Source organism: Protopterus annectens, chromosome 5.part1 (assembly GCF_019279795.1).
Source record: "Protopterus annectens isolate FY-2018-M chromosome 5.part1, PAN1.0, whole genome shotgun sequence".
Taxonomy (NCBI): domain Eukaryota; kingdom Metazoa; phylum Chordata; order Ceratodontiformes; family Protopteridae; genus Protopterus; species Protopterus annectens.
In genome coordinates, this window is record NC_056736.1 from 451,561,450 (window position 1) to 451,573,973 (window position 12,524).

The following is a 12,524-nucleotide window of genomic DNA, read 5'->3' on the forward strand; positions in this document are numbered from 1 at the left end:
ACTGAACGTTAATCACTAGGTTTCCATCATCAGCCATGTTTCCTTTCTGCTCATTCACACTTCATCCAGGCTGGATACACATGGTACACTTTACCTTCCTGTGCAAGCTGACCTTATTGCTACATTCAGATATAGTAGGAAAACAGCAACATAAAGGTGCAATACATTTACAGTGCAAAGAAAACAAGATAACCAGAAAACTGTTCATTGTAGCTGGAACTAGCATGGTTAATTAGGATGCCCTTTTTGGGACTAAGAATATAATACAATATTTCTAAGGAATGCTTTCATATATAAGGGAAGATAACTCATCCAGATTTTTCCATCAGTGTTTTCTCTGAAGTTCTCTCTTTCAGTGAATTAATATGGTTGGTCTGCTGTTCCATTGCAGTTCTTATGATTTCCTCTAAGGATACATTTTCACCTACCGAAAACATTTTAAAAATAAGGTCCATACTCTATATATCTATGCAATATTGTCTTTCTGGACAGTGTAGTGAATTTCTCTTGCTGACTTAAAATGCCAGAATGACTGGGTAAAGAAAGAGGAAATATATACCTTATCACAAAGCTAAGAAAACTTACTGAAATTCACGAAGTTTACCAGCTGGAATGCATGGCATAAAGATGTTTTACAAGTTTGTCTGATGATTCTGATGGCTATATTCTTTCATTATGCCTATAATGAAAAAACTCCTTTTGAAAACTTCAGATGAGTTATATTCCTTTTCATACATCAGAATGTATAGACTTAATTATTAAAGATATATTTTTCTAAAGGCATGTAAACATACATATATCATTAAGCACATTAAAAAAAACCTAGCCACTAGACTTTAATTAAATGAAGAGTGCAACCTTTGACTTTTTTCACATGCCCAAATGACATACTTTAAGGTTGAAAGATCTGTTTTTTACATTAAATTAAGAAAATTGTATTTTTATTTAGTTTATCAGGAACATAAAGAAACAATCAAGATTCTGAAAGCCTTCACACTGAAGAATGTTGCAACCAGTTCTTCTTCATCTCTCAGAATAATTTTTTTTATGAAATGAAGAAAATTGCATAAGAATCTCTGTAGTTTCTTCCTCAGTAAGATTGTCTGCATGGATAGATAAAGAACTGTACAAACAGTTCAGTGCTGCATACCTGACTGCAAACATTATAATAAAACATCTCCAAAACCCAGTAATCAGAAATTGGAGTAAAAATGAATATTTGTAAAGGTAACAACAATACAAAATCACCATTTATATACACAGACAGCCCATGTTATTATATTGAAAAAGTAACTGATTGTGTGCTTGAGTTAGAACATGTAAGCATTCATGCTGTACTTTTACTGATAAAAAATAAAGAATTGCAGTTCACTAATTGTTATGCTTGATATGACAGTATTTTGCACAAAATAAGTAATTCACTGTTTCATGCTAGCAGTTAAATTCTGTGCATATAAAGATGAAATTTTCATGTTATGGTGGTTTGTGAATTCCATATACAGGTGTTTTTGCTTTCTGTTGTAATAATTTGCTGTCATTTCTTGAAATACAGTTGTACATTTGTTGTTTTCCCCTGGTTACTTAGGAAGAGGAGGGGGAGCAATGGACTGCATTTGCAGGGAGTCGTATGTGTCCTTCGATGCATGACTCAGACCCTAAGAAGAACAAAAAAGCAGTCAGTTATTATAAAGTTTGGACTTTAGTGAAGAAAGTACCATTTTATTTCACTATCAGACATACCTGTCAATGTCTTTATTTATGGACAAAGCCAAAGGTAATGGGAAGATAAGGGACCAACATCAGAGGTAGTTTTTAAATGTCACTCTAATTCACTTAAAGGTAATGGATCAACACACTTCTGAGCAGTTAGAGGTATGAAACTCTATCCGATAATATTGACTGACTTTAATTCTCCATAATTTGTCAGAAAAAATCATAAAATGTTATGAAGGAAATGGAAAAAATGGAAGAAACTCAGTGATGTTTGGACAAAAAAGTAGTTGAGAGGTATACTGTCAGGTACAGATGATTAAAGAATAAGAAACATATATTGAATGCATATTTAAACAACAAAACACTTGCACAATTCAGCCACGCCCCTTGTGGTGGAGGCGTTGATTTCATTTGCTAATTTATTTTATTGACAAGTTGTGTGTAGGCTTGTTCACAGCTATATCCTTTTCTAGCAATGATCATTCAAGCAAAGTACAAACAAAACACTAAACAAAGACATAGTACTAATGTGAATTAGTAGAGAAAGAAAATACTAGCAAAACAGGTATGAAACCTTCAGCACTTAAATAACAGATCATTTTAACTGAGACTAGCCTGATGGCAACTGCATGCAAAACTTTCAAGTTTTCTGGGTAAGCAAGAGAAAACAGAATGTCACATAAGGTTACACCTGCTGGGCTTTTGCAACATGCTTTGGTAAATTGACATTACTTTAGAGTAAAAATAAAAGTGGATAAGAATCTGTTACTGATGGGTTTTCAGTCTGAATGAAATGAATTGCTCAGGATAGTTAAATCCCAAGTCTGTTAAATAGAAGGTAGTTTTTATGAGTAAGATCACAGAACTTTGGTAGGTGGGAAGTTTGTAATTGTTCCCAAGTTTGTGCAATCTAGAGATGCAGGGATGTTAGGAGTGCAGTAGGGCTTGTCCCTCAAAAAATGTTAATTTTTATTGTTAAAATTGTTTTCTGTTTTTTTTTTTGTTTGTTTTTTGTTTTATATCTGTATTTTTTTGGTTGTGCAATGTATCTCAGCTTGATGAATTACTATGATTCTAATATAGAGGTGAGTGCTCAGATGTTACTCAAATGGAAATCTACAGCTTGGGATTGTTCATTGTAAAAGCTGTAACAACAGTGCAACTTGTGTATGTATATAGTAAGTGATGAGGACAAGGGACTGAAGGCTGCATGGAGACTGCACAGGGTCAGAGAAAAGAGAGTGAGAGATGGTGCCCCATGCTATTTGCTTTACTACTGATTACTTTCAAGAAGGCCGTGCCTCTGTCAGTGACCATTTTGGGGGTATTTTTGTTTCTCTGTATAAAGGACTCTAGTCCCAAAATGGGTTGATATATTTTCTTGAAATTTTCAGGGACATTTACTGGGAGAATTACTTATAAAATATCCATCTATCCATCCACAACCCTTTTTCCCGATTTTTGTACATTAGCATGGGGTGTCACTTTAACAGTGGCAATCATCTAGAGTCAAGATTTACACTGCCATGTGGCAAGCCCTGTTGCGGTTATTCTTTCACACCACACACTCACATGCACAGTTGCACCAACTGTCAATTTAGAATGTCCAATCCACCTATTGCATGTCTTTGGAATGTGGAAGGAAACCGGAGAACCTGGTGGAAACCCACACAAGCATAGGGAGGACATGCAGAGTCCATACAGAAGGCATCCCAGCCAAGAGTTAAACTGGGGAGCATCTTGTGAGGGGACAATGCTATCCACTGTCCCACTGTGCTGCCCAGTTACTCATAAAATATCATTACATTATAATTCTGGCATGCACAATCTCCCATCCTAGCCCTGAACAAACTCCAGGTGGTCACCCACCTTCTATACCCATCCAACACTTGATGCTCCAATTGATCTGTGTAGGTACCTCTGGCATACTCCTTCACTGTTTGGGCCTTCTGACTCCTCAAGGAGTTGGCCTTGATGCTGACTCACTTGTAGTCTTGGGGAGAGAGGGAACTTATGGGAAGTTGTCTCATGGAGCTGAGAGCTATCATCTTCATGGTGGTCAGTCAAATCCCATAGCCAGTACATGCAATGATATCAAAGACATAATTGCTTCCCCACTGTAGTCTGTGTAGATGATCTGTGAAGCTCTTTATTTTTTATTTATTTTATTTGCAGTTTGTTTACCAGGATGGTCCATTGGGCCACATGGAGCCTGTTTTCAATGGCGTCCTGGGGAGAAAAGCTCCAGAATAATACAAAAAAATATAAAAGTTCAAATTACAAAATACAAATATAGTGACAGAAGTTAAAAGATTTAGAAAAATTGCAAAATATGAGCTAACATGCAAACTACATAGTACTAAGTTGCAGTATTGTACATTAGAAGGAGCAGTTAGTATGATGCAAGATAATTTCATTTTTAAGCAAAAACAGTACTTGTATAATCTGATGATTCCTAAAAAAGAAATTTCAAAGTATGAACACCACATAACGCATGCATTCAAGTCACTCCACAACAAGTAGAAATATGACTCTGTCATTGTCCATGTTGGAGTGAATGACGTGATACATACCTCCCTGGACTATATGAAAAGAGACATGGAAGAGCTCTCAGATCATGTGGCCCAGGCAGGTATGACCCTAGCCCTGAGTAGCATCCTGCCTTCGCCCAGAATGATACCACAGTATAAGGACAAAATGATTGACTTCAACAATTGGCTAAGCTTCTGGTGTCATTCAAAGGGGATCCAGTATTTGTCTGCCTGGGACGACATAATCGACAGACCACGATGCTTTGCCAGAGGTGGTCTGCACCTGTTGTGCCTGGGATTCAGGTTACTGGCTAAGGCTATTGCCACCCCTATAGTGCCTTTTTTAGGCAAAGTTCAAAGGACAAAACCACCACCATAACAGGTACAAGCATGCAAAATCTGAAGGTAATGCTACTCAATGCTAGAAGTCTAAACCTCAAAATGCACTCTTGAGACACTCCTAAAAATGGAGAACATCGATATCTGTGCAGTAACTGAGACCTGGTTCAAGGCTTCAGAGAGCACCCTTGCAATACCAGGCTACAACTCTTACACACTTTTCGGCCACCAAACCAGGACCAAAACACTAAAGGTGGAGGAGTGTCCATATTCACCAGGGATATTCACACCACCAGGCTAGTTGCCCAACACAATGCATCTGAAATTCTCCAGGTGCAACTAACACTAGGTAAGACTGCAATCCAGATTGTAGCTTGCTACAGGTCCATGCCCCAAGATTACCACTACACCTTTCTAAACATACTGGAAAATATTAAGATACAACCAAACACCCTAATACTGGGTGATTTCAACTACCCTGCCATTAACTGGGAAAACTACTCATGTACCAACACCTTTGCCCAACGGTTCTTGGAAGTCATAAATTCCAATGCCCTGGATCAACTAATCCATAGTCCCACCAGGGGCTCCAATATCCTAGACCTGGTCATTACCAACATGGGAAATCGATGCTCCACACCTATGGTCGTCCCCTCGTTGGTTAGGTCTGACCATAAGCCAATCACCCTTGACATCCACATCCCTCCCCCCACCCCCCAGTAAGGAAACCTCCTTAAAAATTTTCTCCAAAGCCAACTTGATGCTACTCATGTTAGAAATAACAAACTTCATGACACCCATGCAGATGGGAATTGAAAGTTTGACTGCTGAATTCTACACTAAGGCAGTGTATGAGCACATCCACTTGTGCATGAAATGTGTCATCCCAAATAGAACCAAGACTCTCTCATCCAAAAAAAGAAGCCAATCTGGTGGTCTCCTGCCATAAACAAACTTTACAACAAAAGGAAGAAACTGTTGCAGAAAATAGGAAAATCCCAGGATGCAAAAAACTCCCTTACCAGCCTCAGTAAGAAGCTGAGATCCCTCATAAAATCCTCCAAAGCTAGTTACGAAAATAAAATTGCCAAAGATTCCAAAGACAGCCACAAGGCATTCTATAACTATGTCAAGAATCTAAATGGCAATGCTCAGATCTGCTCTGAGCTACAACAGAATGGCATTAAATATGCTGATCCCAAGGATATTGCCAATATCCTGGCAGATCAATTCAGTGCCAACTTCACCCCCTCTCACTCCCTAAAGGGTCCATCTCAATACCGAAAGATTGCCAAATTCCAGTAATAACAGCCACACAGGTAAAAACTGCACTCTCCAAAGCTAAGATTACAGCATACAGACAACATCCCGGGCTGTGTACTACATGAACTACAAAATGAACTGGCACCTCACCTAAGTGTCATGTTTAATTATAGCCTCAGCTCAGGCTTCATGCCCACTGAGTGGCGCACAGCTACAGTTATCCCACTCCACAAGGAGGGATTCACCTTGGATCCTGGGAACTACCACCCCATCAGTCTGATGGGAATGATCTGCAAGGCCATGGAATGTATTGTCATGGAACTTATAAACATAAGACATTGGCAACCTTCAAACACTAGACCCCACCCAGTTTGGGTTCATGAAGGGATGATCTTGTCTCCTGAACCTGATTGACTTCTTCGATTCTGTCTCCAGAGCTGTGGACGAGGGTAAGGCAGTCCAAACAGCCTATCTGGACCTCTCCAAGGCCTTTGACACCATCCTTCACTCTGGAATCATAGATAAACTTACAAAGCTGGGCATTAATCTCTACATCACCCAATGGGTTGCCAACTGGTTTACTGACAGAACCCAGACTGTAAATGTAGTTGACTCCAAATCCAGCACCAGACAAGTGACAAGTGGAGTACCTTAAGGTTCAGTCCTGGGACCACTTTTGTTTGGGATCTACTTCTCTGAAGTACAGGCCAACACTAAGGGACTCTGGCTAACAAAGTTTGCAGATGACTGCAAACTGGGAGCCATTATTGAATCCTCAAATTATGTGAATATTCTACAAAAGGGCCTTATAGAAACAGATGCTTGGTGCCAGAGCCATGAGCGCAAGCTAATGGCCAAGAAATGTATAGTTATCCCCTTTGGGAAAAAACATGTACCCATGAATTACCACATAGGTGGCAGTACACTAAACACCAAAAGTGTGATAAGAGACTTAGGGACACAGGTGAACAGTGGTCTCACCTTTGATAAATACATCGCCACAACAGTCAGGAAATCCTTCTATGTGGCACACCTCATCACTAAGGGCTTTTCCTCCAGAAAAAAGGAGGTCATTGTCCCACTGTACTCATCCCTCATTAGACCCATTATAGAATGCAACACCCCGTTTGGTATGTACCTCTCAAGACATCTGCAACAACTGGAAAGGCTGCAGAAATACCTCACTAAAAGAATCACAGGCCTAAGCAGATGCCCTATGCTGACCATCTAAAAAATCTCCAGCTATACTCTGTCACATATCGTCTACTCAGAGGTGATCTCTGCTTAACATACAAGGCCATGTCAAACCCAGAGATGTTGGACATACTAGACTTAAAGAAATCCCAATCCCTCAGAGCCACACACTCCAGGGATCTAAACCTTGTCATCACAATGAACAAAACATGCTGGAGGGATAGGTTCCTGACCCAAAAATTCCCCAGACTTTGGAATAGACTGCCCATACATGTCAAGCAGAGCACCTCTTTGGCCCTCTTCAAAAGGAACTTTGACGATTGGATGGGAAATAGGAAATTCACTGGATCACATCAGTCGTCCTGCTAGACAGGGGTCCAGGGAAGTAAATACTGTGGGAAGAAATAGCCAGGGAATTGTTATGGCTAGGCTTGTATAGGCCCTAGGCCAATAGCCTAGTACCAACCTATGAGAGAATTTGCAAACTACATAGTACTAAGTTGCAGTGTATTGTACATATGAAGGAGAGGTTAGTAAGATGCAGGATAAATTCCTTATGAGCAAAAACAGCTCTAGTACAATCTGATGATTCCTACTACTGCTATTGCTAGGAGTTATAGAAACTATAGGAATTTATTTACTGCTATAGTAGGTTGTGTGTGTGTGTGTGGGGGGGGGGTAGGGAAGCTACATAGGATGACAGGAAGAACATTCCCACTGTGAAGTTAGGTATGAGTGAAGTAATGTTTTGAAGGCAGAGAGATTGTTAGTAGTATGGATGGAAGGTGGGAGGGAATTCCAGTGACGTGCTAGAGAGAAGGATAGAAGATGTTTTCCAGGTGGACGGGCTAGTTTGTGCAATTCTATTAGGATTTGGAAGTTAGATCTTAGACATCTGTTAGGTTGATGCATTTGGAATGTGGAGGCAAGGGAAGGACAGAGAGAGGGGTTAAAAATAATTGTGTGCTTGGATAAGTTGAGTATAGGTGAGATAACTGGGTAGTTCAAGCCAGTTCAGTTAGTGTAGGGAAATACAGTGATGGGTAGAGGATCTCTGGCCAGTTGCAAATTTTGAGATTTTGTAGTAGCAGGAGGAGAGTTTTGACTTGAGGGAAGACTGTACATTAGTAAGGATGGAGGCACCATATAGGAGGGGAAGAGATAAGGTAAGTAGTAGTGAGAACAAGCCTAGTGGAAGGAGAGATGTAGTGGTTGTGGCGATAAAGTAAGCCAAGTTTCTTATGTGTTTTTGATGCTTGGAGATCTTGATCTCCACTAATGTTTACACATGCCTTAGCTTTTCCCAAACTCCACAAACCCTCCAGCCAGGACAGGAAAACTGGCTATTGGTGACGTCATACTATCTCCCAAGTTGACCACACCAGTGGCCTACATTTATTCCCAATCTTGGGTCACTAGTGGTGAATATGGAAACTCTGCCTGTGCATTACTGGGCTGCCTAGTAAGCAACATCTTTAATTTTAATAAGAAAATAAACTCTTGTTTTAATGCTATGTCATTAAAAAGGCAAAGATCATTTATAATTTGGATAATCTTTATAAGCATTACTGTCAATAAAATTGATAGTTGCAATTCAATTGTAAGCAGAATGCTTTGCCAGTGTTGCAGTGTGTCAATTTCTAAGGTTCATAGTACCATAAGTTTCTCTCTCTGCCTACAAATGCCAGTGTCTCTGTTTAGCTTTTATAATTTTTTATAACTTTTTTCAGAAGGCATTTGCATCCTCAGCTAATATCTTTAAATACAGGGAAACTCATATTGTATTAATTTATGTATGTATGCATTTATTTGTCGCTGTCCCAGCCCCGTGGTCGAGTGGCATTTGAAAGACATGCGTGAATGGGCGCGCCTTCGTTAAAGGCTGGGCGTCGGGCTGGCACCTCGGCACAATAAAAATCGACTGCCAATCATTAGCGGACTGGAGTTCCACTGTGGTGACCACTAACTGGGAAAAGCCAAAAGAAAAACAAACGTATTTATTTGTTTGTGTTTAACTAGCCAAGTAGGCTGGTTTATAGACCCCTTTCAGATACAACTCAAGCAAAAGGCAACATCTTGAAAATCTAAATGTTAAGTTTGCACTCGTATAAAACTGCATTTTCTGCTATGTCTTTCAAAATTACAAAATATATCACTTTTCTGTGAAATAAGTACTATGCCTTGTTTTGATATTATGATTACATATGCCTAAAGAAATGAAGCATAAAGTAATTCGGCAGGTGGCCACCAATATTACAAAATGTGTTACATTTTGTTTAAAATGTAAGTGCAGCTTTCACTTGCCTTCAGAATATCACATGTAAAGTCTATCAAAAATAATGTATTATGAATTAGGAGCCATTTCTCAAATGCTCTTTTACAGTTCTTAGTAAACTTTCAGTGGACCTTTAACCAGATGCTTAGGTGCATACTGCACCCAAGTTTCACATTCTGCCCTTAATGACCTAAATGCAGCTCAAAGCTGATGTTGGTTAATACCACAGTCACTATGGGGAGTTTGCCTGTTTAATAAGAACAAGCCTTTATTAAAATTCAGCAGCTTGAACATAAATATTAATACAAGAAAGAAAGAAATGTTAATAATCCAGTATTAATCAGAATGAGAAAATGTACAAACATGCATCAGTAATCATTAATCATTTTTGTCAGTCTTGTTATAAGCCTAATTATTTAATTTGTTTGTATATTTCAGTAATTGATGTTTCCAGTCATTTTGGGATATTTTCTGAATTTTAAATAGAACCACAAAAAAGTCTGTAACTAATGATCTAACCCATAAGCAGTATGTAGGGGAAGGGTTATTTCTTTCCAATCTAAAAACCAGACAATCAAAAAGAACACACTGTTACAACTGGATAAGTGCATTCTAAAAGCCATCCTCTATATGATTACTAAATATTCTATTTGCCATTGATCCACCAAATCATATTCGCGTAATAAACTTATGCTGCTCAGTCCAATGAAATCTATCCCTTATTATTTAGTCCAACTGAAATGAGTTGCTTCGGATAAAATAATATTAATGAGAAGGAGTACAGGAGAGGAAATTGAAAATTAATTGGCCTTAATCATAAGATTAATCTGACACTTATCTCCTAGGTTTAATTGTCAGCTTTCCTTCTGTTTTAATTACAGCTTTGAAAACTAGAAGAATCATGTTCAGTAAACTTATACATAGCATGTTGAACATAGGTGTAGAGAGCCTCTTTCTGTTATGTAGCATAATAATGTCATGTCGTGTAAAGGTCAGTACTTTAACAAGTACATTGTATAACTGAATATACTGCCACCACCTCAATTTAGTTTGTGGATGACTGAAATTTCAGAAAATGAAATAATTATTTTTTTCTGAAAATTTAGTAAATCACTAATAAACATGAAATCACTATGCCCAAAATAAGGTTTTAACTTCAGTCTTGGAGTAAGGGGAGCAGTTCGCATATCCTGTTGTCCAATATAAGAACCTCTGGAGATTTAGAGCAATGGGGCCAAAACTCCTCAACCCAAGTTTTGAGTCTTCCCAAGGCACATGTTTTATTGGAACAATTGGACTCCAGATATATGCTTTCCTGATATATAACTCTTTACACAGCTGCTAACCATACTGGTTTTGGAGTAGCCCTTGATCTGAAATATTCTGAGAGTCTATAAAGGCTAAATTCCAAATCCTTCCTTCACTCTAGGTGCAATAATTTTTCTATTGATTTTTGGTTCAACTTGAAACTTACAGAATGTCTGACATTTGAGTTTGAAATATTTTAATGTATATGGGGACATTATGTGGGGTAATATCTAAGAAAATGCATATGATTTTTACTTATAATTCCAGCTCATGGCAAATATGTTCTGGATATGTATTGCATTCTCATCCCAAAGAGAAGTGATATATTCATTGTTAATGGAAACTGAATATATCCAAAAAAAAAAATCTGTAAAAACTGTGCAGACACACGGCAGGCAATAACATGAAATCCAGTAAAATCCAAAGAGATGTTTTAATAAATGGTAAGCGCTTTCACACTCTACAGTGCTTCATCAGAAAACAAAAGTAATAGAGCAGGTTCATTAAATACAGTAATCAATTCAAACCAATCACTTTCCTCGCTGATTACAAAAGACATATAACTCTAAAAGCCCTACTACACATCTAATAAAGATATGCAAAATAATGAAACAGATACATTATCTAAACATAACCATTAATAAAAACATACATAAAAATTATAAACTTAAAGAACTAATCATTTCTTATTTAACTTGCGTGCTTTGAGAGACGGTTTGATGAATAGTAGGGTTTTTATTGTTATATGTCTTTTGTAATCGTATTGTAACACTGAGATGTGTGTAAAAGAGCGGAAACCACCACAAATAACGTTCAATGAACCACTCCTTGAGCCAATAACCTACGACCACAAGTAAAAAAACACCTTTATTCGATCCACATAAAATTGTTGACTGTGCAAAATTTAATCCACAAAAGCAGGTCAATAATCCACTGTGTAGGAATAATCCACAAAACAGGTCAAGCGCTTTCGTCGATAGACTTCATCAGAACAGTTAATAATGGATACTGAAACCATTTATATATATATACCTGGGAATTGATTGCTGTATTTAATGAACCTGCTCTATTACTTTTGTTGTCTGATGAAGCACTGTAGAGTGTGAAAGCTCTTACCATTTATTAAAACATCTCTTTGGATTTTACTGGATTTCATGTTATTGCCTGCCATGTGTCTGCATAGTTTTTACAGATTTTGGATATTAGGTATCTGTGTAGTTTATCACTGAGTGCTCTGTTTTCTTCTCTTTGTTTGCCTTTAGGAAACTGAATGCAGTGCGACTTGCCAGACTATCACAATGAAATAACTATGCAAGTATAACAAGCAATATATGAGGCACTCCTTTCCATTTCTTAGTAAAAATTATATTTAGATACTCAAGTACATATTTCACCTATGAAAACAATTCCACCCTTAAGAATTTACATTTTGTGCTTCATGTTACAAAAAGTTGTAGCCATGGTGGCATCTTTATAGTGTCAAAACAATAACTTTTATATAGTAATACAAATAATTTCCCTTCTGATGTAATTCCTACTCAGAAAAGTTGTATTCTGGACATTTTCCACCCTGAAAAGAAGATATATACTCACCCCTAAAATGAACAAAATATAGTGCAGCTTGGTGGATTGTGACAACAAAATGTGCAAGTCAGAAGTTGGTGTCTAAATGTCCAATGCAATATCTCTGTCACCACTTGACAGTTTCTTAGTAACACTTTCTGGAAATTTTACTTGGATGCAAAGATACACTTAAGACTGCTATTTTACCCCTAAGACGTGAACACAGCTCAGAAATGAAACTGGCTGGGACTTCCAAGAAGACTGCACACTAATCAACGTCTTAGCTTCAGCTCTCCCAGTGTGAAAAGAGAAACTGAGAAACACCAGCCAGTAATATT

General features: G+C 37.9%; 1 protein-coding gene across 1 annotated transcript in view; it reads right to left on the reverse strand.

The window, feature by feature from the left end:
- Positions 1–924: 924 nt before the first annotated feature.
- CD247 (CD247 molecule) overlaps positions 925–12,524 on the reverse strand; it is a 600,369-nt gene continuing 588,769 nt past the window's right edge. Inside the window, exon 8 of the mRNA XM_044073101.1 lies at positions 925–1,655. Within this exon, the coding sequence (XP_043929036.1) occupies positions 1,578–1,655 (78 nt within the window). The 3' untranslated portion in view covers positions 925–1,577. The remainder of the gene's footprint in view (positions 1,656–12,524) is intronic.